The 26998-nt window shown below is 36.1% G+C and overlaps 1 protein-coding gene across 8 annotated transcripts in view; it reads left to right on the top strand.

Moving 5' to 3' along the window:
* Window positions 1-26998, top strand: part of MEF2C (myocyte enhancer factor 2C) — a 141553-nt gene that overhangs the window by 52874 nt on the left and 61681 nt on the right. For all 8 annotated transcript variants that reach the window (XM_009330296.1, XM_009330299.1, XM_009330297.1 and 5 more), the window contains 2 exons: window positions 9148-9345; window positions 21515-21718. In XM_009330296.1, coding sequence (XP_009328571.1) covers window positions 9292-9345; window positions 21515-21718 — 258 coding nt within the window. In that variant the 5' untranslated portion in view covers window positions 9148-9291. The remainder of the gene's footprint in view (window positions 1-9147; window positions 9346-21514; window positions 21719-26998) is intronic.

Genomic DNA, 26998 nt, shown 5'->3' with positions numbered 1-26998 from the left:
AGAGACTGGCACATACAGCTTCCGTGGATCTCCCACGACTTGGTCAGATTTTGAGGAATTTCTGTGGCTCAGGGACACCTGCCGGAAGTCTTTCATGTTTGATTGCTCCAGTTCTCTGGTAGGAAGCTGAACCATGTTAGGGGATATGCTTAAGAGAAATTGCCCCCTTTTGGCTTGAGTAGCTAGCCAAATTCAGGGTATTACAGGTGTTTCCATTAGAGCAGGGAAACTGACAAGTGACTCAAATATACTGTTTGTTTACAAAGATTTCTTATATCTCTAAATGTAGCAAGACTTGAGAATTAATGCCCATTATCAAGTATTAAAGTTTGAGTTCCCTTTCCCATCAGCGGTAACTCCAAAGGCATTTCTCTGCGTCAGTTTTACTTCAGGGCTCTACTCCCTGTGTTTTCTATAACTGAGCTCTCTCCCAACGTCTCTCAATTTTCAGCTTCTCTTCATGGTCACAAATCACAAACCTCCATAAAATAATACCTAACAAAGTTCTTTCCTGTCTTTTATTCAGGTATCCAGGTCTGTATGATCACAGAAGTTATGCTCACCAGTAGTAATCCTACCCCTTCTACCTTCGTTCATCTTCCAGCCATTACTCAAATTACTCTTAAAATGGCAATACCATGAGCAACACTTCCTAGCCAGAAAAAATGTTATACCGCCTTAACATATTTATACAGGTTTCCTGTCAAGATACTTCCCATCATTAACCTGAAACAGTTCATCTTTCATTCAAGCTTTACCGTGACAATTTTTGTCACTCACTTTGGTCATCTTGGAAAGGATTCCTTTTATTAACCACTTCACAATATTTCTACAGAATCTGTTATCTGGCAGAGGCACACATTTTCTTTTAATGACGAACTTGCTCACATCTCAGTTTTTCTTCTCTTAATTTCTACACTTATGTTCCCAGTTTTAAGATACTTTCATCCTCAGTTTTGTCCCTATTCTACCTCCTTAAATGATCCTTCCTAATTTTCAGCTTAGTCTTTGAACCAAATACAGTGCTCACTCATTTATTTGCTCAGTACTTTAAAAAGACTTTGGGTTCTTATTATGTTTTGTCCTGTTTATTAATGCCACAAAATTCCTGTTTCTAAAAGCTTTCTCTTTTCTTTAAAAACTTCCTGGAAAGTTTCATGTGCAAATATGTAAGATATCCCTTTTCAAAATATGATTATTAGATTTCTACAATCCAAATCTTTGTTCTTCCTCACAGAGATGAAGTGGTGGTGCAGCAAAAACCTAGAACAGCAGAACTCAGCATGTGGTGTTAAACATAGACAGGCATGATTACAGTGCCCTTTGAGTGAGAAAAGGGAGGATCCTGGGTCAGAGTGTATAAAATTCCTCTGGAGCTTGTCAGTTGAAACTGAAGGAGACCAGGTCTGTGTAGATCTGAACAAGTCCACCTGTTTTACCCAAAATTTAATTATCTTCTCCATCTACTCTGTCTATTGCTTCAAGACTGATCATTGACCATAGTTCAGACGCTGCTGTCTCCAGCTCTCTTGTCTAAGTGCATGTGCCAAGCTTGCTTGCATCTCTGCAATTCAGCAAATTATAAGCAGAAAGTAATCAAAAATCTTTTCTGGTTACAAAGAATCCTTCTGAGAATCAATCCTTACTTTCTTCAGTAGAGGACAATCTAAAGTTGTCTGCCACTGGTATTGGCATTACCAAGCACTTGTGCCCACGTTCAGACTGTGATTTGATATTGCAGTACCTAGCTTTTTCCAATAATACCTGGAATTGTCCCTTGATTCTTAAAAGCCGTTGTGGGGATTTATGTTCCTCACCACAGACTTCCTCACATACAAGCACTAGTAACAAATATGTAAATCTAGATCTAACCATAGCCAGAGACTGCTTTCAGGTGATGCAATGAGTTAACTCTAGATATTTTAGGCTTTTCCTGTAATAAGCCAACACTCTCCAAAATCCTTTGTCTTTGTGTATAAGACTGCTCCCGAACTGTAAGCACTAGTATGTTACCCAGTGCGAAAGATGTCTTTAAATATAGCTAGACCAAGATCAGAGTAGTTCCAAGACACCTTTTCAACACACAAGGTGCTAAATCATACTCTCCTGACTGCTGAAATTCTTCCCCTTCTCCTCCAGCTCATTAAACGACAGACTGAATTTGTAAAACACCTTTCCTGATATTTATTGCACACCTATTAACTATAATGCAATCCAATCAAATTATGAGCTCAAAACTATCGAGACTCCTAGCTGAAATTGCAGCAGTCCAGTTTCCCTACTCCATTTTCAGACAGGTTCCCATTCCTGGTCACTGTCTCCATTTCAGGCCAATTAGTTGATTCAGTTTTCAGTCCTTTATTTTTTTCCTTTGTAATGTTAGCATGTCTGATACAATAGACTGTAATGCTTGAGCACTTTGAGGATCTTATTCCGTATTTATTGGTCAGACTCCCATTATGTCTGTCTAGCTGCCAAAGGTACATCATGAACATAATCATAAACCTGCAAACTTTTTCTTCAAACTATTTGCTTCCCATTTTTTTCAACTGGGTGATGGGTGGACACTGAAATATCATCTGCTAGTCATTGTAGATTTAAAATCAACTTTTCACGGGTATGTTTTTTAGTATGCTAGCATTTCACTTAATTGCTTTCCTTAAAATATGCATTACTGTCTGCAGTTTTTGCTTTACAAATCAAATATTCGTCTTCATCTGTTCTTCAAAAATGTTGTAAATTAGCCAAGTCTTTCTTTCTTCATCAAGCGTAGCAGGCACATATCTCTTTGTACTGGGCTGCCAGCAATCAGTTTTCATCTAGATTGCCGGTGGTTGCTTCCTCTTTTGGTGCACCGCTGCAAGGAATGACTCACCATCTGTGGCAAATTCCACAATCACTTGGAAGGCCTTTGGCCTCCTGTTGTGGATCTTTATCAGCATGTCCAGGTTTGGTGTAACATGTATGTACTATTCAGAAAACCCTCCTTCACCATGCCTGATGGACAACTCTCAGCACATCCTCTGGAAGGTAAGCTGAAGTCACTCCTTTCCTTTTCATATAGGCGTGGATCAGCTTCAATTGGTAGGTGGCTGCAGACTAGACGTTCAGCATCTGGATAACTCAGTCTCTTGAAAAGCAGCGTCTGTGGAATAATGAAGTTAGGAGTACTATTAGCAAGTACCATCCGCTCCGAAATTTTGGCCATGATGCTGAGTTTGCCCAAAAAAACTTTTCAGGGGAACTTTGCAAAACAATAGCAAGTGAAACTTTTCCACCCACATTGCATAAGTTCTTGCTCTGTGAGATAACTTGGTACTGTATTTGAGTTGTAAGCTACAGTGACCACAGTCGTCTGATTCAAGGGAGGTGTAGTGTTCTTACAACTAGTTTTCAGAACTTTTTAACTCCAAATTCCAAAAGATTCACAATGCTGGATATTCTTATGCCTCTTCCTCCTAGGCATACAAATAATCTTATTGATAATAAGACAGTAACTTGGCTGAAAGAGGGGGATTTTCTGCAGTTCATTGCTACATTGTCAGTGTCATAGGAATATGTTCAAATATAAATGTGAAAAGCAAATAAGGTATATCTCCTGAAGCTCAGACTTAAAAATAAATGCATTCTGCTATCCTTTACAAATAAATAAATAAATGGAGTATCAGTTGGGATAGAGAATCTTACAAATTCAGCAGACGCCTTCAAAATCAGTAGTAAAATTAGTGAAATATTAATTCAGATCAAATGATTCAAGTTTTCTCTAAAACTTTTAATTAACAGCTTTGATATAGGGAATGATTTTGCAGTTTGCTAGTTTATGAACATTTTACTCCTGCCTTGATGCAGAACTTCATTGCCCTTGAATTGTTCTCCGTTATAAATTAAACTCATGCCATAAATCAGGAGTCAGGCTAGATAAATGAAAAGATGAATAAGCTTTGGTAGTTAAAGATTACAAATATTTTCTTTATGCACAGACTTTTTCAGTTTGACGTACTCTCTCTCTAGTAGTCTGTCGTATTTCATCTGTTACATTATATCCATTATGGCTTAAATGTTTGTTTTATACTTCCTGTAGCAAAACGCATGATCTCTTGAGAGTTAAATTTAGTAGATTAAAACTCCCTTCCAGTCTTTTCATGTGGCAGCCTGGCCATAAGATCAAAACGCATAAATGTAGGTTATGTTTAATTTCTAAATCAGAGTGTTGTGGACAGATGTTTGAAGCCTTAAGATGACTCAGATTCATTTGTTGCGTGGCTTTCTGCCTGGATAACCATACTGTAGATCGTGCCATTTCTGCTTTACTGATGTATTGCCGTGGTGATGACATATATAATTTTATCATAACCTTTCTGTTAATGGCCCAAACTGTGTCTTCTCTAATGACCATGCAACCAAACCACATTGCATGTGAAGGACCACTTCTATCTTTAATATCAGCTGATCTCAGTCGGATAACGTGAGGGATGATCGTTACTTTCACCCTTTCTGTATTTCTTTCAGCTGTATCCAGCTCAAGGTGACAGACCCAAAATGATCGGTTTCTTTATTTGATGCAGTATGCCCAGCTGTTTCTTCACTGTGTGGCCGTCTTTGTCTGTATATGGAACATAGTCAGCTAGGGATTTTACAGAAAACATTTCAGTGACCATTTTATTTGAATACGTGTTCCCCGCTGTGGATTATCATGGTTCTGTTGCAGTTTTTGCAGCTAATTTTTCATCAGAAAGGTAGCTGATGTATTCTTACTCAGTACATTTAGATTTTTAGAATCTCATTCAAAAATCTTTTGAGTAAACAGAAAGGCTTGTATAAAAAGATTTCAGAGATCTTTGAAGCTACTTTTATTTATCAAGATAAGAATAGTAAGAGAATGGGGACAGCATTTTTTTGTTTTCCTCCTTACATCAGGATAACGAAAAAAAAAAATTGGTTTAGTTGTTTAGTTTTAACCTAATTAATCCACTCAGAATGCAAGCTGCTTAATGGAACAGGGACATCTTTATGGCAAGTTTGTTTCTTTTGTAAAGCAACCATGAAAATGCTAAACCCTAGCACATTTTAACTTAGTTTTTCTCTGGCTGCCTTCTTGTTTATAAATTAAATATTTTGACTCTCCTGTTTTGATACTCCTTATTGCCCCTCTGTGTGACTTGTTCAAAGAGCTCTCTGTCTGGGGTGTTGCAGCAGAGCAGATTCAGACAGTTCTGCTCGGAGAAGGAAGTGGAGAGTTTTGGTTCCCATTTTGCACTTCTGGAACAGTTTAGGGAAGGAAGCACCTTTACACCTTTTATTGTTCGTGGTTGCTGACATCATATCCTTCCCTGACCACTCTGTGCGTGTTTCCTGCCATTCTATCAAGATTCTTCTGTGTTGCAGAGAAGGGATAGCGGGTGTGCATGTGTGTGTGTGTATGTGCGCGCGTGTGTATGTCTATGTGTGAATGTACGAAGAGAGACAGGAGCGGTTAAGTGATCTGCTGCATTTGTCCATTAGCTCTTTTCCCTTCTGAAGGCTCAGATCAATCTTCTGTCAGCTACCACTGCCTCTGCCAAATCATATAGTGAACAGAAGCCCGCCAAAAATGAAGTTCCTCTTTTTGTAAGCAGTCTGATTATATTTTTTTTTTTTTTATGTTTGGGTTTGCAAAAAGAAAAAATGCTGAAGACTGTAACACCATAGCATGTAACTATGTGTTTCTTTAAGTGCAATTTGTTTGCATGTAACCATGTCATTAAGTTGGAAGGTTTCTTTTATGTGGAGAGTTACTTCAACAAAGCTTCTGGAATTATTTTAAGTTCCTTTTTAGATTCTCTTGGATAATGAAAGCCTGCAGTACTATTTAAGTTTTGTAGTACCTTCAACTTTTCTAGCTAGTGTGCTTTATTAGTGCTAGGGAAATACAATTTGTCAGTTAACAGGAACTTTAAATACTTACTATGTAATCCTTAATCCTGCAAGAACTGTCAAAAAGTATTGAGAACACTGCTGAAGTCCTAAAGCAGCCATGGGGATTTGTTGGTCTCCAGAGTTCTTTACATTCTGTTTGACTCGGAAGTCACCAGCCTTTAAAGGTTATAGCCCCTGAATCAGATGTCTTGATTGACTCATCTGAATCTAATTGATATGGGATCAGTCCAGCTATCTGCTTTATATATGTACATGTGCAAATGCATATATTAATGAAATGAATAGAACTATAGGCAAACACATAGTAAGAATAGCATGAGAAGCAGTATGTGTTGATACGTATGTATGTGTAAAAGAGCAAGACAGATACAGAGAATACCACAGCATTCCCAGTTTGTTTCTAGCAGCAGTAAAAATAGCAGAAATTATTTTTGAAAAAGGAAATAAATTTGCTAGAAAAACTGAAAAGCTTTTATTTGAAATTAGACCAGTAAGCAAAAAGCAAACGGGAGAGGGATTTTTTCATCAATGCGAGAAAGCTTAACCCGCTGCCTGTTGAAGCGAAATTGTGTTTCTTTGCAAATTGTATGTTGGATACATATGACCTAACACATTCTGTCTTCTCCTTCAGGTTCTCTAAGATTGTATGATAATATTTAATAACCAAATCATCCTTGCTCCCCTTCAACTTTATTTTCCTGCACATCTATGTTTCCACATAAAATAAAACTAATGTAGTTAGTGGATTACTACAGGTAATGAAGAACAAAATTCTGTTCATCAAGTGTTGCATGAATTACTTTAAGATAATTTTGTGTAGATCATAGGAGTTTTAAGTGTTCTGACTTTAAACTGTCTATAAAAGCTTTTGTTGTTTGAAGACTGGTCTTAAATGTGGAACTGATAAGTGTGTGGGAGGGACTCAACATATTGCTCCTCCACTAAGAATTTTGTCCTTCCTGGTAGATTTTCTCAGTATTCCGTGATTTTTCTGAACTCGCTCAGCATCAGCATCTTGATCTGCAGAGCGGCTCTCATCCTTGCTAACCTGTCACCACTGCTCTAATCTGTCCACCCTGACCTTCCACCTTGAAGTGAATAAGAGCTCAGGCAGGCGTAGTGCTGTAAGCCGATAGTGCCACTGGCTTCAGCTGAATGAAAGGAAAGGAAATTGTTCCATATGCATTTGCTGTGGATTAGCGTATTGGCTTACTGTTACAGAGAAAGCCTGTTAGACTCCTTTGGGTCCTGCATGTCCATGGGAAACACCATTCTAACTTGCTCTTTGTATCGGAGGTAAGACTACAGGAAAAACAGGAAAGAAACCCATTCCGAGGAAATTTAAAACTGTTTCTAAAAATAGGCTGGGTTTGTTTGTCAACACTGAATATCAGATAAGACTGTCTCCTAGCTTTGTTTGGAAAAAAAGTTTTATAAATACATTAAATCAACTTAATTTATTTCAAGGTTTTGGACTTTTTTGTTGTAAATATGATCAAGCGCCTTTGTGTCTTTTTAAGCAGTGAAAAGTTGAACTGTTTTCAAATAAGTAAAAAGCAGCAAAAAATTTTCGCAGCCTTTGCACTTATATTGGCAACATGAATTGTTCCATGTTCCATGTTCTGCATTACGGTAATGATTTAGGCATATATAAATATGCCTAGCAAATAGTATAAAAACACATCCATGTACAGAAAGGTAATAAGTATTATACTTGAAAATTTGTTTTGCCCAGCAGGTTAACTATATCATAGTGGCTGGTTAGAAAACTCAGATTGACTGCTTATTTGTTAACTTATTTTTTTTCTTAGAGCGATAAAACACTTCAGCAGCTTAAAGTTTAATGTATGCAAAGAAAATCAAGAGAGAACTGAAGATCAGAATGAGTGAGGTCTAGCTTTTCTACCTCAGTAGCTTTGAATCAGAGCCAAATAATGGATTAAATGGCCAGGACATCGGCTTACTGTTACGTAACATATTGCAAGAATTTATCAGGTTGGCTGCGAGACTACAAGTTTAAAATAAATAAGGAAATGCCAGCCTCTGTTTTAAAATTAGTAAATTTTTATTTCCAAGGCAATATTTTACTACACTATGGATCTAACATAAAAACTTTAAAAAAATAATTTAAAATTAATCTTGTTCAGATATTTTTTCTTCTGTATTTAAAAGTACTCTGTGCTATTCTGCTCCAAATATGTAAATATAAAAATGTGAACGTTAAAAAGGGAAAAAAATTGCATCTTTTACTTTAGTACTAGACTGAACATAATTTTTGTATTATATTTCTATCAAGTCTTTTATTGCTAAATACACTTTGGATATGATAGAAATTAACTTTGTGATTTATGACATTTTGTGAAATATGGAATGTGTACTGCGTTATATATTTTCATATATTGCATCTAACTGTCCTTAGTTTTATGACAGAACCAGTATTGTCAAGCTCAGGGAGCTAGTATCAGCGCATTACTAAAACTGTGAAAATATTTTTAAAAACATTCTTAAATTATCATCTCTCCTTATTATTCTGTGCTATATAGCTTGTCTTTTGGTGCAAGAATTTTTGTAAGGAAAGATGTATGTGTTTGCTAGTTATAAATCTTTTGTCAGAACGTTTTATAATTTACATTGAAATGAAATGAAATGAGGGAAAATGCACTACTGTTTTCTTCAAGTATCTTGAGTAATACTTGCACTAATCTATATTCTTAAAGAATAAGGTTAAAAATTTTGGATTTAAAGTAGCTGACATCTCTCATCTATCAAGTAACACTTTAATAAAGGTCCATCCTATTTGCATAATGAGGGACATTATCACCTCTGCTGTCAAAACACAAGATTGTTTTCCCTTCAGAAATGAATTAGCTGGCCTACTTAGCATACATAGGTACAGAAAGGTTCATTAACTCTCTGATTTAGGTAATTTTTCTTATTAGAGCAGTGAGTGATATTTAAAACTAGACACACCTAATTCCGTTAAAGTTTTGGCAATGTGTATTTCAGTCCTTTTCTTCATTTCTTGATATATTGGTGGGTTTGTTCATAAAAAGAAGCCTTTGAATTAAATTATTATTTCTCTATGCATTACTTATTTTATAGATGCAGTAAATTTTTATTATAATTTGCTTGTACACTAAATTATAATTAGGATGCTTGGTCAGCTCCATATAATAGCTTTCATCTAGTTATCAATTTGGTAATAACATTTGATTTCTTTTCTGTGTTTAGCAGGAACAGATGCAGGGGACTGTGAACTGAGTAGTGCAAGTGCTGAAGAAGGAGGTTGGTTTTGAGGAAACGGGAAAGAGGAAGAAAAGAGAAGGGAAAAATACATAATTTTAAGGAAGAAGGAGAGAAAAAAAAACGGGGACTATGGGGAGAAAAAAGATTCAGATTACAAGGATTATGGATGAACGTAACAGACAGGTGAGTAGCAAATATGCTGTATTTGAACATCGTATTATATTTCTAAGGTGACTTATTCTCATAAGTGATTAAAAAGGTGATAACTTTGTGTACATACACATATACCTACATATACACAATGCATGGAAGACTATCAAAGAAAAAGTACTTGTGGAAACAACCAGAAACCTCACACGCAGTTTTTTTCAAGTTTAGTAACATGCATAGTTAGGAATTTATTACTTGAGGCCTTGATTCTACGAAGACTGATGTGTATGCTCTACTTTGGGCCCCCTCTGTACTCACTTTGACTTCAGTGTGTAATATACATGGTTAAGTGCATCTGCAAGTTGTTACAGGATACAGGCTTTTAGTACTGTATTTTGTGAACTATTATAATATTAGTTTATTTGCAGGAGGACTTGCATTTAAATTCATAGATCCAAATTTATTTTTCTACATGTTTGTAGTGTTGTTATTTTTACCTCCATATAAAAATGACACTACTTCATAAAAAATTTCATCTTTTACTCTCTGAACGTGAATTTTAAAAAGAATTTGAGCAGCCTAACACATTCTAAAACCCACATACAATAATATTGGCATGTTGTAGTTATGAAACAAAGTCTCCGTTACTGATGCTATGGCTAGATAGGTCCAGCAGTACTGGTTAACTAATTATTACCATTGCTTTAGATAAAATGGCGAGTAGCTGTCACATATTATCAACACTATCTCTGCTAGTTGAAATATGGTCATAAATTAGAGAAACTGCTTTCCTGTTTTCAGAAAAATAAAATTCAACAATTGGCATCTTAAAATCAGTGAAAAGCTGCTGCTGTTTACATTTGATGTAAACAGATGGAAGTTTTGTTGAAACTGGAGGTTCACAAGTATGAGAAACTCTCCATGAAATTATTTAACACTATGATTAGTGTTCTTCATACGCGTGGCTGCAATTTAAGAGTAATCTTCTTCAGTAACTGTTTTTTAAGAACTTGATACTGAGTTACTATTAATATATTAGTTCTATTAACTTGATCTATAAATTTCTTCATATATTCAGGTTGTTTTTTAAGAAGTGATTATGTTGTTCGTCTTCAAGGATTTTATAAAGCCATAAAGAACTCAACCTAGGCATAACAACAAATTATAATCTTTAAATATGCTTTCCCAGAATTTTTAAATTCTGTAGTGTTAGTAGTCGCTTGTGTTCTTCATGGCAGAAAATCATGTTTAAAAGTAAAATTATATTTATGATGGATACATTTTTGTCTTTTCCCTGAAGGTTGCCTATTGCTGTAGGCCAAGCCAAAAAGCAGTAGTTCTGTCAATATAAAACCACCACCGTATTTATTTTAATTGCCTTATAGCTTGGAATTGAAATTGGATTTGAAATATTGACCTGAATTTATCATTAAACATTAAGACACTAGTTGTTTGGAACTTTCCCATACTACCATGGTTTCTTTTTGAAGTGAACCTGAATTATTCTGTAAATGATACTGCAAAATTTTGCCATTAGTAACATTAGTTTATACAATAGCTTCAGTGTGAACTTTCTTACTCAAATACAGGATTTACGGAGAACTCAATCCCCAGTTTTGTCAAAGAGATACCTTTCAAGAGGCTAAATTTACTTGAAAAAAAATGAAGACAGCTAGTCATTCACAGTAGAGTTTCAAGACTTCTAGCACCAGCTTTCAGAACTAATAATGATGAATAAAACTATAACACTAGAATACTAACAACTGTAGCGTTAGTGCAGAAAGTGTTTATCTTGCTAGCGTTTGATAATATCCATCATGTTGATTAGTCACTGTGAGGCTGAAGGTAGAGATTTATGTTACTTTACCCTCCACGTAGTATAATTGGCTTGATTCTGCTTCTCATTTCTACTAATATATTGAAACATAATTTGGAAAGTGTTTCTACTGGTTTTATCCTCTTTGCATTTAGTGCCCTGATTTAAAGCTCAGTGAAGCCAATGAAAAGATTTCCATTGATTCATTTGAACTGTGGGATCAGGCTTTTCAGTTGTAATGATATATATGTGATGAAATACAACTGGATTTTCAATAATAGCTGATTAATCTTTTAACCACTTGTATGAGATATACTCTTTTACAAGCCTTACTGTTTCTTAAAATATAATGTATTCCACGACCTATTGCTGCTTCAGTGAAGCTGCATTGGTTTATTTATTTTCTAACTTCCACACTTCCAGTAATCTTAAAATAGTAACTGGTTTATATTCCTATATTATTTTTTTATTTGATTACATAAATACATTTGAATTCACAGAAAAGAGTAAAAGGTTGCACCGGAGGAAAAAAAGGTTAAAAGTTTTTGATTAATAAAATTAAGATACCAGCTGAAGCACGGTACCACAAAGCTTATTTGTAGCTCCATTTACCATGGTACGGATGGAGACTTGTTTTCTTTTCTTTCTTACTACCTCACTGAAAGATGTTTGCATGAACAGCAGCAAATCTGTTGACTTGAAACTGCCTTATTGTTGCTTATATTCAAACTCAGTGTGGTTTCACAATACAAGGGATGTTATATGGGGAATATGATATACATAGATAGTGCATCCTCAGCTGTTTTCAAGCACATAAATTCAATGTAGGACTGCACATGCAGGGAAAAATAGGTGGAACATGTATCGAATGAGGGGATATAGCAATAGTTTAATTCTTCTGCCCTCTCCCAGTGCAAGGGTGAATCTGTTTCGATAACAAAGTTTTTGCAAAAGGGTTTAAGTTGTTACGAGGCCTGTGGAAGGTGATTTCTGTCCTTGCTTTTTCACTCGTTTTCCCAGTGTCCTGACTAGCTATTTACGTTAACCATTGAATGGAGTACTTGTTCTATCAGTGTAACAGCTGTTTTCTTCCACACTACTGTCTGCTATGGTAGGAGACTCCCCTACTGTTCAAAGTGCTTGTATGAGTGGATTGGGAAGGACAAAAATAGTGCTGACCTCCCTTCAAGAGGATTTCTTCTGAGCAAGTCTAGTTGGTTGGATTTGTGTACTTTAGTGACCACACTGGTAATAAATGTAACTTGAAACTGTCCTGAGTCAGATGTCTGGCTGCAAATCTCATAGAAATGTGCAATATGGGGATATGATCTGCACTTTTCCAAAAACTATTTGAAACTTTGACATTTTGGTATAAGTTAAAGGAAAACTACTGCAACCTAGACATTAGAGGCCCAGTCCTTTTACCCTGGACTGCATAAGGGCTCTGTCATTGACTTCAGTGAGTGCAGAATTCAGGCTTTTAACTAGGAGGAGCTATTAATTTAATGTTGCTTCATGTGGGCTGCCAGTTGGCTGAATTTTCCTGGCCCTCATAGTTACCGTGTGGTGACAAAGGTGTCAAGGATGTTTGAATTTTCTGTCAGTGATCACAAATTCTCTTCGGTTGTGAAAGTTTCAGAAAAGCCCATCTGAAAAATTCCCTTTCACTCTGCTTTTAGCCACAGGGAGAAGGAGTATGAATAACTGCCAGGGCTAGAGTAAATGTGTATTTATTTGTGTAGTTTAGTTACCATCATGATATTAAATGGAAAGGAAAACTCTCAAGAGAATCCTGTTACAAGCAGCCAGTGTGACCAGAGACTTTCTTTTTACTATTGCGACACTGGATAATATAGTCTTCATAAATGTGGAATGAATCTCTGGTAGTGTTGCTCAGGCTCATGAGATCGTGGTAGCCTTGTCAACAGCCCATTCGAGTAGACTGCATACGTGATATTAGTTGCACCACCAATAGAACTGATAGCCAAATATATTAGCACTGACATCTGATGCTGGAAGCTCCTCATTGCTACAAGTTCTTTGTGCAGAAATTTCAATCGGGCAGATTGGAGAAGGCTGCTGTGAAGAATTCTGGGTTGTTTAAAAAAAAAAAAAAAAAGAAAAGAGGAAGGGCATTTGCAAAAACATGGGTGAACTTTATTTTCATGTGTTTTCTTAATTGAACGAAATAATTCAGCTAGCTCTGTTAGGGTCAACGCATGAAGGAAAAATTGCATTCAACTGCCTCAGAAAAGTCCTTGTATTTTTTCTATTTGTTTTCCATCAGTTTGAAATATTTTATTAGTTTTAATGAGGGCCTTTTGTGGTCTGCTGTAGACTGGGATCATCTGAAACTCTCTTTGCAATGGTCCAGGCAGGGCATCCCAGGCCTAAAACAAATAAGTGTAATGACATAAATGATACTGTATTACTGTTACACAAGGTCACTTACAAAATATCTCATTAAGTCCATAATCTGTGAGCTAAATCCAGAGGTACATTGACCCAGGAAAGAGGGCCTATTGACCCAATGACATTCTGATATCGAGTCTGGAACACCCTGTTGCTTTTAAGCTGCAGGTTTTTCTAGTTAGTATTAAAAAATATCAGGTCTTAGATGTCGATCCACCATTTGTTATCCATCTGATCATCTTGCTCATTAGTTCTACATTTTTTTTCCTGCTTGTGAAGCATGTTGTTGTCAGATTCACAGTTAAAACTGAGTTGAGCTTAATGATTCTGCATACTGTTTAAAACATCTCTTTCAATTTGTAATGAGCTGCTGGGAGCTTAAGTGTTATTAAATACCATAGGAAGTGTATGCTTCAGTATTAAGGTGCTTAAATAGCAAGACACCCTTTTTAAAGGATCATGTCTGTGTAATTCTATGGGGTACGACAGTAACAAACACTTGCTGTTTAACTTTTTCATGCATAGACTTTTTATCATTCTTTGATTCCAGCAAATCTGTAAAGCTATATACCAAGACTTACTGCAGTTACCAGCTCAATAGAAAACAATTAAAGCAGATAAGTAAAGTGAGGTTATGGGGCAGGGGAAGAATATCCTGGAGGGAAATGACCGCTTGCAGGAAGACCTAGATTTGTTCTACTGACTTCGATACCTAATGCTGCTAGTTTCAAAACTAATTTCAGCCTCGTGTATCTATTTTTATCTGTGTTTCAGCTCTATGTAAAAGGAAAGAGTAAGAGACTATTGGCTGAATCAGAAACTCCCCTGTAGAAAGAGCGAGCCTTGCATATTAGTGCTAACATGAGCACAAGTTAGATAGAAAACTTTTTTCCACCAATTTCCTGATATTTTCAGTCTTCCTTCATGTGGTGTCTTCATTTTATCCAAGATCTGAGATTTTATGATTTTTTTCCCTCAGGGAAATGTTTTCGTATGAAAACGTAACTGCTTAACTATGCAAATAAGCATCATTCTGTTCAATGAACCTTTGTCTTAAACATCACATGCTTTTTATCTTTTACATATTTGAATTCCTTCTCTTGCTTACATTAATTTGCACACAATAAGGCATATACTTGGAATATAGCATTACAGTTAGGCCTTGATCCTGTCAAGTTAGGTTTCTGTAAGCAAAGAATACACCCCAAGTTTTCATGACTCCTCAATTGTCGTGATCTGTACAACTCTGGCAGCACTTTTCACGTTATGCCAGACTACCTGAGAAGTGACGTTTTAAGAGAGCTGCTGAACTGAACCGTGAATTTCTAGAATGTATTATATTTAAGGTTAGGTGTGCTTGTATTACAAATGTATGTTCTGAGTATAATTCCAAGTGAATTAGCATAAGGTAAATATTTAGGTCAAATTAATTTTAATTTGAAATGTGAGCAAGAAGCCTAAGTAAGGAGAGTGCAGTCATGAATGAGGCATCTGCCAACACAGCAGAGCTGAAAACCAGTGCAGACACAGGCACAGCCTTGCTGTCTTGCAAGGAATGGTTTGGAAAGCCCTGGGGGAGAAAGAGCTGGAGGTGGGAAGCAGAACTGAAGCCATTGTGGAGAGGAAGAAGTTACACTCTTCCTGTTATGACAGGAAATGCAGACAAATGTGCTTCCTGACCATTTGCTCAGCAGGGAATGAAATATTCTTTGACCTTTACCTTATGAACATTTTAGCAGCACAGAACTAGTAAACATGTTTTTTACCCTAAACATCTATTTGTACCTGCCAGAACTGGTGATAGCATACCGAAAAAAAGAAGGTGGCTTTCTTGTATATTGTATTAACTACTGTGTTTTTGATAGAGATGATTTTTTTGCTTAAAATATGTACGTATCTGTACATCTATATATAATGGACTTAATCTTATCTCTCTGATTCAACAAAAGGAAATGAAGTATCAGAGATTAACCATTATTATTCTTGCATCCCTGTCTAGTTTTAGATCTTAATTTTTAAGTTAAAGTGGGAAGCATATTGATACTGCCTCACCTACAAATTTCTGAGTTGCTATATCATCTGTTAATTAACACATCTTCCAATTATCCCTCCTCTCTTTACATACAAAGAAAAAATTTCTGTGAGAGATCCACCATCATGTGTTGGACTTGGGCAGACTGAAAAATATCACTATTTTAAGTACTTGATCTGTTATTTATATACTAATATACTGAAAATGGGGCATAACACACAAGTACAAAACCTTCCTTTTTATATGGATTAATCATGAACACTTTATTTGTTATAGCTATAATTTTAGGGCATCCCGCCTAGAACTCCTCTTTATCTGGACTATTCAGCAAGTAGTAGCTCAATATGCTTGAGGCTTTCTGGGACAATAGCTCTTTTACCAGCATAAATCACTGCTGTCTCATCCCTGTAAGTTATGCTGGAGGGTTATAAGAACATGGAAGCAGGCTGCTGAAGGTCCTTCACTGCTCTTTAAAGGGTCTTTCATTTAATATGGCATGCCTGGCTATTGCATAAAGGATGGTTTGTCTAGAGCGAATCCTGCACTGGTGCTGCTTCCCAGTTCCACTGAGGGTTACTGTAAAGATTGTTGCAGCCAGGCCTCTTCATACGACAAACAGATCTAAACAAAAATCGAATTGGAGGAAGGGGAAGCGAGAATATGACAAGAGCTGTTGCCTCTGGAGTAGTTATTTGGGGTTTCAACATATGATAGGATTAGGTGCCTGGCAGTGACATTTTAGTCAAGAGCCCCTTGGTTTACACATGGCCAACTTGACTTTATTATGTTTGAAGTTAGGTAGGTTGCTCATGTAGTACCTCCTATTTGTCACAAACATCGTCTCTCCCATGCTTGCTCTAGTTGCTGTGTCAGAAATTTAGACATGCCAGATGAAATAGGAACAAACAGAACAATATTTCATCTTGACCAGGCAGTGTCTGTATCAGATACTTCTGTGCATCAGTGATCCCTGATTTTCACTAGTCACTCATACATGTTTAATGGCAGAAAATATATATGGGAAGCATTATGTGCAAATTCCCTGTTTCTCTCATTTTCCTATGTCAGCAGCTATGTATCTTTATAATCAGGATAGGAAGAAGTAAGGAGAACACTGATATTTTGCCACTGGCTGGACTGAATTGCTTGAAAGATCACAGGACTGCTACTTTCAAAACATAACATGTTAGCACATATTCTGTGAATGTTAGTGACAAACGTGGAGTGCTGTTATGGTTCAGCCTCTTGGAGTGTTTGAGATTTCAGGAAAAGTACTAGAAGGACCTGAATTAAAAACAAAGATAAAATAAAATAAAATAATCCCAAACGAACTCCCACTAAAAAATACAGAAAGAAACAAAGACTACATTGCAACAAAGATAAATAATGTATCCTGAAGGCTGTATTCATTAAATGGGAGTATTTGTGGCTGCTTCTGTTCCTCCACTGATGTATTAACATCTATAAGAAGCATATAATTGTTGTTACAAATTTAGCTAAATAAAGACTATTACCAGTGGCCACTATTACCATTTACACACACACACACATTTCAATTTAAATTTCAGCATGTGAAAGAATTTATACTTGCAACCAAGCAACGTTACCTTCTAGTTTATTTAGTTTAAGTAAGTTTTACCTACTAGCGATTAAACAAGAAAGTCTGCTCTGGGCCAAATTACCCTCTAAATGGAGCATATCGCGGTGTGTGATGTGCACACTTGAATTCAGGCTGTCTACAGCCCCACTTACAGACATTGCATGAACCATCTCTCAGAAGATTCTTGCAGCTGTATGCATGAAGAGCTAGTTGAGAGGTGTTTCCATGGTATTGAAGAAGAGCCAGAGTTGAAGTGGAAAAACGTCCTTTTAACAATCCTCTTTTGTCAATGCCTTTCCTTTAGCACATACAGTGGGTTTCACCTTTAGTCAGAATTACATCCAAAATGCATAAAAAGCTCGCCTTGATTTATATCAAGAAAGTTGGAAGTTGGCTATTTCACTGTTGGGGTTTTTTTTTAGTTTTCCCAATACTTGAAAGCAGCATCTGATTTGCTCACAGCCTATAAAGTCATCAGCATTTATGCTTCTTCATATACAAAAACGCTGCAAGCTTTAGTAACCTACCTTCTCAGTACCACCATTCCTGTTACGAGGGCAGTTTGGGTCTTAAATTTTTTAAAATAACCTTTAAATAAGTAAAATAACCATAGTGCTAAGACAAATAGTAATAGACTAGTGGGTTTTCAGTTAATATGAAGGGATGGAATTAGGTTATTTTTTTGTATGTTTCAGAGGTAAATGTGGTACTCTCTGCACACTGCTCCTTTTGCAATACTTATAAAACTATGCATAAAAGCACCTCATAACAGCATTTAGAAACTGTGTTGGTGTTTCAAACCTTGTGTTTTATACACACATGCTTAAAAAGGTTTTAAAGACAGTTGAATGCTGGCCTCTTATCTGTTCCACTTCCTCCCTCCACTCCACTTTCATTCTCCCCAGTTCTCACACTGTCATTATAAAATATTATATCCCAAAAAGAGAAGGACTTCCTAAATTGCCTATCTCCTTTCTAAAAAGGAGAAAATGTGTACTGAAAACCACCTACAAATTAGCAGTAGTTTAGACAGCAGGGATAATTAATCATATCTTGATTAATATTGTCAGGAAAGAAAATGTAGTGATTTGATTCTTGCTGCTGAAAAAAGTTAAATATTAAGCAGATATTGAAATCCATGCACTTTTTTGGATGTTCTTTTTTAACTATGTCGATGAATTGTCTCACTGTACATGTGTTTTCTTTCAGTCTCGCTAGTGTTCTTTATGTCAAATGACAAAATTACATTGTCCGTTGTTATATGATGCTCTCATGACTGAGAACTTCGAATGCAGTATACAACATTAAGACTATGTGACCGCCTGGATTTTTTTGGTACTGTAGCTACAGCTACTCAAAAGCTTGTGTTCATGTGGATTGTGTGTGTCTTGTTCATTCTTAGCACTGAGTCAGTTCAAGTGTAGTCAAAGCTTCTTAAGTGTAGGTTGCACACTGCCTTCCACCTAGACAAAAGAGATCAAATGTTTTAAATAATTTACGGTAATTTTTACCACTCAGCAAAATTTCTGCAATACTAGCTGTTACCTTAGACAATATTTATTAGATACTTTTAGTTTGGGTGGGTATGATTAACATAACAAATGGTTAACAAATTGAGACCCAAAAAAAGTTAAGTAATAAAGATGCTGTCTACTTACATTGCTCACAAAAATATTTTAGCATATGGAGGAGAAGTATATTCATCTTCCTTATGTAGCCACATAGAAGAAAGTATAAAAAAAGATCATTGTTTTTAAATGGCTTGAAGAGTATTCTTAATCTTCCGTAAAGTTACTGACCTTTCATTATAAGTTTGAAAATACAAGTGCACCCCTACTATGAACTGTTGTAAAAGCGTAACAAATTTACATATATGTATGCAATATATATATGTAAAGATAAGCCACAATGAACGGCATATTTAAAAAGTAATATTCCAGATCACCATAGAAACAGTAGTAGATGATACAATTTTTTTAAATGCATTTATCAGCAGTGGCAGAAAGCATTATCTGCTAGATTTAGAAAATGTTGGAAAGATCAAGGAGTTAAAAACAAATAAAATTCAGAGCAATTAAGATTATATTTTATAGTAAGAAAAAAAGATCTCGCTGATTTGTTCTTTTCTTCACTTTCCACAAAAAGGAACTCTAACCAGTATTATTCTGGTGATAAGTATTATGAAATAAGTATGTGCTATGCAGCACAGCTGTGTGGTTATTCTAAATGTTCAGGAGCACCTAAAAGTAAACACAAACAGTGGCTTTAAAGATATTTCTGTACTGGAGTGTACTTTGATGGTAAGAAGCTGTAACATGCTAAATTCTGAGGTTTCTGTGCAACAGAAACCATACTGTACAGAAACACTCCACCTACAGCACTGTGGTCAAAAAGTTGATTGAAAGGCATTTTAGACGCAGAAAAAATATGTTGAGTCGTACATTTTATTTTCTGTATGTTTAGCTTTTTCTAAAACATGCTTTTATATATATGTATATATATTTCAACAAGTGCATTGCAATTTTCTGTCATCAGAGAAAACATTAAAGGAGTATTTGAAAGACTAGTTTTTTTTTCAGAATTTGAACGAATTTTTGTTACCTATCTCATTATTAGTTCCAAATATCAAAAGCCATTGAGACAGACAAATTTAGAAAGAACTTACTATCAATTATGCATACTTGAGACCAGTGCTGTGGAAAGTGTGTTTTTAAAATGCTTGAATAATTGTATTTAATGGCAATCCATCTTTTCTTAACAGTATGTTGACAGAGGCTAAAGAGATTGAAATGACAGTAAAAGGAATAACATTCAGTATACATTTGGCAGAGTAAATGTTCATAGTATTGGCACAGAGCCCCATCTTTCTGAGATGGACTAGCAAATAGGGATTAGCAATACTTAAAGGTCACGTTTTCCATGGCCTAACATGCTGGGATTTTAAGGTATTCCGGGGTCACAGTTAGCATTAACTTGCGTTAGGAGTGTTACAAGATAAAACAGCAGCCGTATGAACCATGTACAGACGAGTCTTCTTGCCTCAGCATTGAAGTGCAGAGGTGCTACTGCTTATGGGTATTAAGGAATGGTAGCAACAAGTGCAGGATTAGGCAGACCTATAAACTTGGTTGCAAGCCTGTCCTTGACATAGCAAATACCTTGACTACATGTTAAATTTGATTAATAATAGGCTTAGCAAAACTGTATTTTCGTCTTAAAAACTCTCCTCACTGAAAATTATTAGAAAAAAAAAATAGATGTAAAAAAGTCACAGTGATTGTGTACACCTAATGGAAATTGCATACATGAAGAAACAGAAGAAGGAGAAAACTTCAACCATACAGTTAGCTTAAACAGCTCATGGTAGTTTCTTATTGAGTCACATGTCTTACTGGAACTTGTAAGCTAGTGCAGAAAAGAAAAGAAAAAAAAATATTTGATGTGCAGGTCTTCTGTTGTCAAAACAGTCCCCGTGGAAGGTTATGGTTTTGTACAGAGTAACGGTATTTTTCATACTGCCTAGGTTTTGCATGATGTCAGGGCATTAGCTGGCCTGCTGAGAACTTACAAGCACATCCCTGTTTTTTCCTATATAATATGACCCAAAGTGCTTTGTACTACAAAATGCCAGTTTGTATTTATAAGCATCTAATTTGAAATGAAATAAAGGGTGCTACATCTGTGTTTAGAAAAGACCTTGTTTCAAAAATGGTATTTGTTGCTGGCCAACTATTGTTTGTTCTTCATTCATGCTTTATATTTCTCATTTCTGACATGAGTTTTTGAATTTTTAACACTAGATATTTCTTCAAAACTATTGTGAGTGTGTTTATATGAGCAATGTGTTTGTTTCACACAACTTAAATTCTGTATGAAATAATTTCTTCCACTAAAAATCTAGCAGGAGTTGGGGGGCATGGAATCAAAGTCAATCACTATAAAAAAAAAAATTGCCTCCACATGTTCAAACCATTTACAGCTGCAAATCTGAGGTGCAGTTTTAAAATATTGATGGGAAAGATATATGCAGTATAAAGAGTATATGAATTAAGAAGTTACAGAGAAAGATGCAGTATCAACACTTCATAGCGCTGCTTAATGAAAATGTCCCATGCTCTTTACCTGTTCCTCGAGTCTTGTGTAGTGAGAATTAGGTATATTTCCTCACGTAACACACACACATACTTCTATTCTATTTTGGAACTATATTTATATTTATGCATTTGCCTTCTGAACATGTTCAATTCAAAGACTACAGCAGTCACACATTATATTTCCAAAAGAAAAGAAGGACTACAAAGACCAGCTTGGTCTTGACGGACCTTTATTTCTTTTTTTCCAGGTGACATTTACAAAGAGGAAATTTGGGTTAATGAAGAAGGCTTATGAGCTGAGTGTTCTGTGTGACTGTGAGATTGCTCTGATCATCTTCAACAGCACCAACAAACTGTTCCAGTATGCCAGCACTGATATGGACAAAGTGTTGCTGAAATATACTGAGTACAATGAGCCGCATGAGAGTCGAACGAATTCAGATATTGTTGAGGTAAGATTTTGTGTTCTGCGGGGATTCTTTTTTTGCTTTGCTCTGAGATGGAGGTACTCAAAGCGAGAGGCCTGATCATCTTTCCCAAGGGTTGTAGAACGTACCCTGGAGGTGACATAGTGTCAGCAGAGCAGAACAGGGACAACGGAGTGTTGGTTTGGGAGATGGTGCAGCAGAGACAGGAGGGAATCCATGCCTTTTGTCAGCTGTAACTTTTATCCTCCTGAGTCTCGCATGCTCAGCAGAAACTCCTGCGGTGGGATCTCTGGCTCCCTGTCGTCCAGCTTTCTGTGTTGCTTTGTCCCTTTGTCCCATTAGTCCTCTCCACGCCTGGACCACTACCTCCCAGCTGAATCTCCCCCTTGTCACCTAGTCGCTCCTGGTGACGTGGTCTCCAGAAAACATTGTGCGCCTTGTCTCCTCACTCCAAAAATTATGATGTCCTCTGTCCAGGAGGAACTAAAAAATATGTTGTAAAAGATGTGGAAGAAAAAGATTTAGAATCACTGCTTTAAGGCATTCGACTGACTTGTTTAGCTTTTTGATTATTTACAGAGGAACGAGGTTTAATAAAATGCAAGAAAAGTTCACTTACAAGCTGCACAATAACAAATGTTTCAGCTACCTCACACAGAATGCGGTTACCATAATATAATAATAACAGTATCAAAGCAGTAATATCAGAATGTTAGGGACATCTTGTAATTATTTTAAAAAAAAAATGTAGGTCAAGTTGTATTTACAATTGCTGAAATTTATTAATTAAAATTTAAGATTTTCAATTTTAAGCTTCTAATATTTGCAGAAAATAATCACATTAGGATTCAAGCCACGCAAAATAAATGAAGCTTTCAATGATTTTGTTGTAATAGCAAAACACTCAGAGTGATATCTAAAAAACTGGTGATATGACTTACGCAACTCCTGTTTTCAAAGCACCTAAGTGATTGGGCATCTAATGGTATCATTTAAAAAAGTGTTGGAAGGGTGAGGTCCTGTCTTAAAGATCAGTGAAAATTTACTCATAACTGCTACTGAATACCTTGGCCTATACATTTAGATTACTTCAGATCATTTTAAAGGTGTTAGTTTCAGATTTTTAAATAATCTGGACGTTGTCTAAAATGAGACTTTTGTGCTTTTGGAATCTTTGCCTGGGTTAGTCGTGTATTGGAGACTAGCAATGGAAGAAAGTAAGTGTGTGAATTACATATAAATTGCTTTTGATGGAGAAAAAATGCTGTATAATAGACATCGTTACACTTGTTACAAGATGTCACAGTCACACCACCATAGATTGGCAAAGACTGCAACCCAGGAATATGTATCACTTTTCTGTCTATCCTTATGTCAACGTATAGGATGATACTGTTTTGCTTCCTTCATGATCTCCCAGGAGATTTTCTCCCCGATTAGGAGAGGATGAGGTTCTGACAGCAGAACAAAAATTTATGTGAATTAAGACTAAGAGGAAAGTACATAATTTCTTCCTCCTCTGCATCATCTCTTTTCCTCTCTTACTTCAAATCTCATGTATAGACATGAAGCCTTTCCTGTCACCTAGCTCTGGTAAGCCCATGCCCTGTCCAGCAGAATTCAAATTCTGTCCCCAAAATAATGCCCTGTCCTCTTTTAGTGGCAAAAAGCCAGAATATTCTTAGCATGAAAAGTTTCCTGTGATATCTTTACTTGTTCGTGCAGGCTTTCTTGTGGGAATGGGTGAGTAAGCCGGGAGTTAGGGATTTATTACTTGCTTCACAATGACTGAATACTTTTGATCATGAGGATCATGGTTTTTCAAGAAACTTGAGTGAAAATGTAAAATTGAAATATTGTCTATTTTGTTGTAACTTTGAGATTTTCAGAAAGAGCACTCTCTGCACCAGCAAAGTCCAGCTTGGATAGGCTGATAGGCAAGTTTGCATGCAGACATGTAATTTTCTGGCTATACCCAAAATTTGGTGGGCATTCCTTTTCACTCCTCTAAAAGGAGCCAAATAAAAGTAGGTAATTGAAACAAACATTATTTAAATTGAGTAATCTAACAATTAGCAGAAAAGGCCAAATTAAGTGCATGTTTATAGTCTTTCCATATGTTCTGTCAGCTCTGAATTCAGTCATTTGATCATTTTGCTGTTACGTTTTTCAATGTTCTGCCTGTAGTGCAAAATACTTAAGCCACACCAATGCCAGTACTGTTTCAAGATCAAAGGAGTACTTGTGCTGGGTGTAGGTTTTGAACAAGGGTTTCATATTATCCTGCCTTTACTTGATAATTAACATCACAGTTAGCAGTACAATAGAGGAATAGAGCCCATGAAAGTATGCAATCTGAGAAATGGCTTGACTCTTGGTGTAGTTTGGATGTATTTTGGGGTACAGGATAAATCTGCCACACATTTAAATATTTAAATTGATCAGTTAAACTGACTACATTACACATATTTTCCTTGTAAGGAATCCGGGGTTTTTTTGCTTTCAGACAGCTAGATTTCACACTTACATTTTTAATCTTGTTCTTCTAGAGCAATCAACAGCAGCTGAGAATCAGACAGAATTATTAAATCTGATCATTTTCAACCAAATGACTGTTCAATAACTATATTTCAATAGAAGAAAAGGGCATAGCTGTGCTCACAGATTTCTGCACAGTATTAGAGAAAGAAAACTTTTTAGATAGACTTACAAAAATTTGAAATATAACTGTCAACCGTATAAAGGTCTTTAATTTAGAATCCAATTTCTGTTCACATTCAGCATAATATTAACTATTTAGTTACTTTTTGGTTGTGGTAGAACTGTATCAGTCATTAGAATGTGGTATAACTTCTTTGAACAATCTGTATTCAAAGAAAATCAAAAGAGTAGGTCTCTAATACGTAGTTAATTACTTTTAAGTTAAACCACTGCTATTCAAATGGAAAAAATACATGAATTTTCATGTGGGTCTGGCTAAAGCTGTTAATTATATTAAGCAAATGTTTTCAGTTTAATTACTGGGATTAATTATATTTAGCATTTCTGAAGGAATGAGTCTTCAGGCCATAATTTGTTATTTGAAGTATCAGAAGACACCAAGTGTCATACATCTAACAAACATTACACTGTTTTTCAAGGGAAAAATTATTTGACATTCATTTTAATACTTGTATTACTGCAAAGCAAGCAATTTGGTCCTACCCATCTTACAGGTATATGATCTGATTACACCTGTCATGATGTAAAATGGAGTGGCTAATATTAAGAGAATTGTAAAGTTCAGTTACTGTTATTCTTTGAGCTCTTTTGGTTTAATGATTTAAACAAATAGCTTATACTTTCTTTACACATGTAGTAATTTTATTTACATGTAATCGATATAACTGAGATGGTCTTTTCCAGTTGCCTCCTTCAAAATGGAGTTGATTAACATGCAATTTGGTATATCTGAGTTCTTTAGATCACAAAAATTATCTATCAGCTGAATGTATTTCAGTTATTACTCAGTAAATATACTTACAACATCCACAAGTAACTAAAAGTCAATCTGTACTCATGAAGGAGAAAATATTTGCATTCAACACTGAAGTTTATCCATTTTAAGCAACAGTGACAATTATTGTGAGTCTTACCAAAATCTGTGTGGAGGTTTTATGGTATGTATTAGTTCTGCAAAAAAAATGTTCATTCTGAGACTTCTGTTTAGAGTTAACTGGATTCTTAAAACTGAAGCCTTTATGTCCTCACCCACCAAACCTCACACCGCAGTTGTTCATTCAATTTTGCTTCAGTTAAAAAGTGCATGTTGGTTGCTGGATATAGTAACTTATTTTAAGGAATAGCAGAGCCTGTGCAGGGTTCCTTCAACACTGAGGAAAAAAAGATTAATTTCATCTTTATGCTAACTTCCAAGTGCTGTATGTAAATACCAACAACAACATATTCAGCAGCTGTCATTTAAAATCCTGTGATATAATTACTAGAAGATTTGTAATTCTTTACTTTAAAATGGGATTACATTTTCTCTCGTTACAAAATCCTGTGGCATTTGGTACACAGTCTTTGGTACAGAAGTAGCGTTCTTACAACCAGAGTTCCAATCTGTCCTTAGAAATTTGTCAATACATCCAGTTCCTATCTGCTGTATCAGAAAAAACTTACCTTATGAGTTTGTTGTTTTACATTATCAGCACGGTCGTATAGGACTAGGCAATAATTTTCTTATGGCAATGAGGAAATAGGGAAGAGTAAATGTCAGAGTTTTACAACAGACAAGTACATGCATTATGCATTTTTTGCATTTATTTAAAATGAGGCCAGATCCTCTCCTTGTTTCTGTAAAACAGAAGTGGATGTAACACAACTTATTTCAGTGATATTTCACTGCCACACTACTGTGTGTAACGAGAATCCAGTGCCCAAAGCACTGTAAGCCCACTGCTTAGGAGCTCAGAAAGGACATGGCCCTTAGATTGTAAGGGGCATATTTCAGAGTAGGAATACAGGGAAATGTTTTGCATCTCGGCTGCAAATGTAGTTACAACCCTAACCATATTACAGAAATCTGCTGTGGTTCTTCAGCTAAGCCATCAAGCCTTTGCTGATTTAAGGTGAAACTTGCTGCCTGTTTTCTCTCTCGCTGTCCCTTCTTCCTCGACACTTCTTTCATGTCAAAGCATCAGCTACTGTCTCAGCTTTAGCAGACGTCTAAGGAGTTTTTACTAAGTCCTGGTTTTGATTCTGTTTCTTAGATACTGAGTCTAATATGCTGATCCTTGCTCTGTGTACACATAAATCATTCCTCCACAAATCACGAACCACTTCATCTTTCAGCTCTTTTTAAGCCCCCAATCCATCAATTTATTTGACCCTGCTGCTCTTATTGTCCCTTTTTCTCCAACTGGCTTCTATTCCTCTGCTCATTCAGTGGTCACTACCTTTAACTCAAGTTCTCCTACTAGGTCAGCCCTTTCAAATTCATCCCATTCATGAGACATATCTTCGTTTTCTGGCCAACATACATCCACCTCCTCAGTTCCCCTCTGCCACACCGCTAATCACTGGTAGAGGAAAAAGAGGAACAACACAAACTTCCTCCATTTTTCTGTTTGCGAACTGAGGTTCTATGTTATCAGCGCTGATCACCCACCAAATCTTCTCTGAATTTTGTAAAGTTCACTACTTAAAACTGCTACTTTGCATGCATGCACACACATCTGTCTGATCTTTGCAGCTGTCTTTCATCTTACAAGAAACTCTTCCATGACCTCAGTGTCTTTTCCTTTTCTGAAATATCTCTCT

This window comes from Pygoscelis adeliae, unplaced genomic scaffold (assembly GCF_000699105.1).
Source record: "Pygoscelis adeliae isolate BGI_AS28 unplaced genomic scaffold, ASM69910v1 Scaffold178, whole genome shotgun sequence".
In the NCBI taxonomy this organism is placed as follows: domain Eukaryota; kingdom Metazoa; phylum Chordata; class Aves; order Sphenisciformes; family Spheniscidae; genus Pygoscelis; species Pygoscelis adeliae.
Note: the sequence above shows the minus strand (reverse complement) of the source record. Positions and strands in the feature narration are given on the sequence as shown.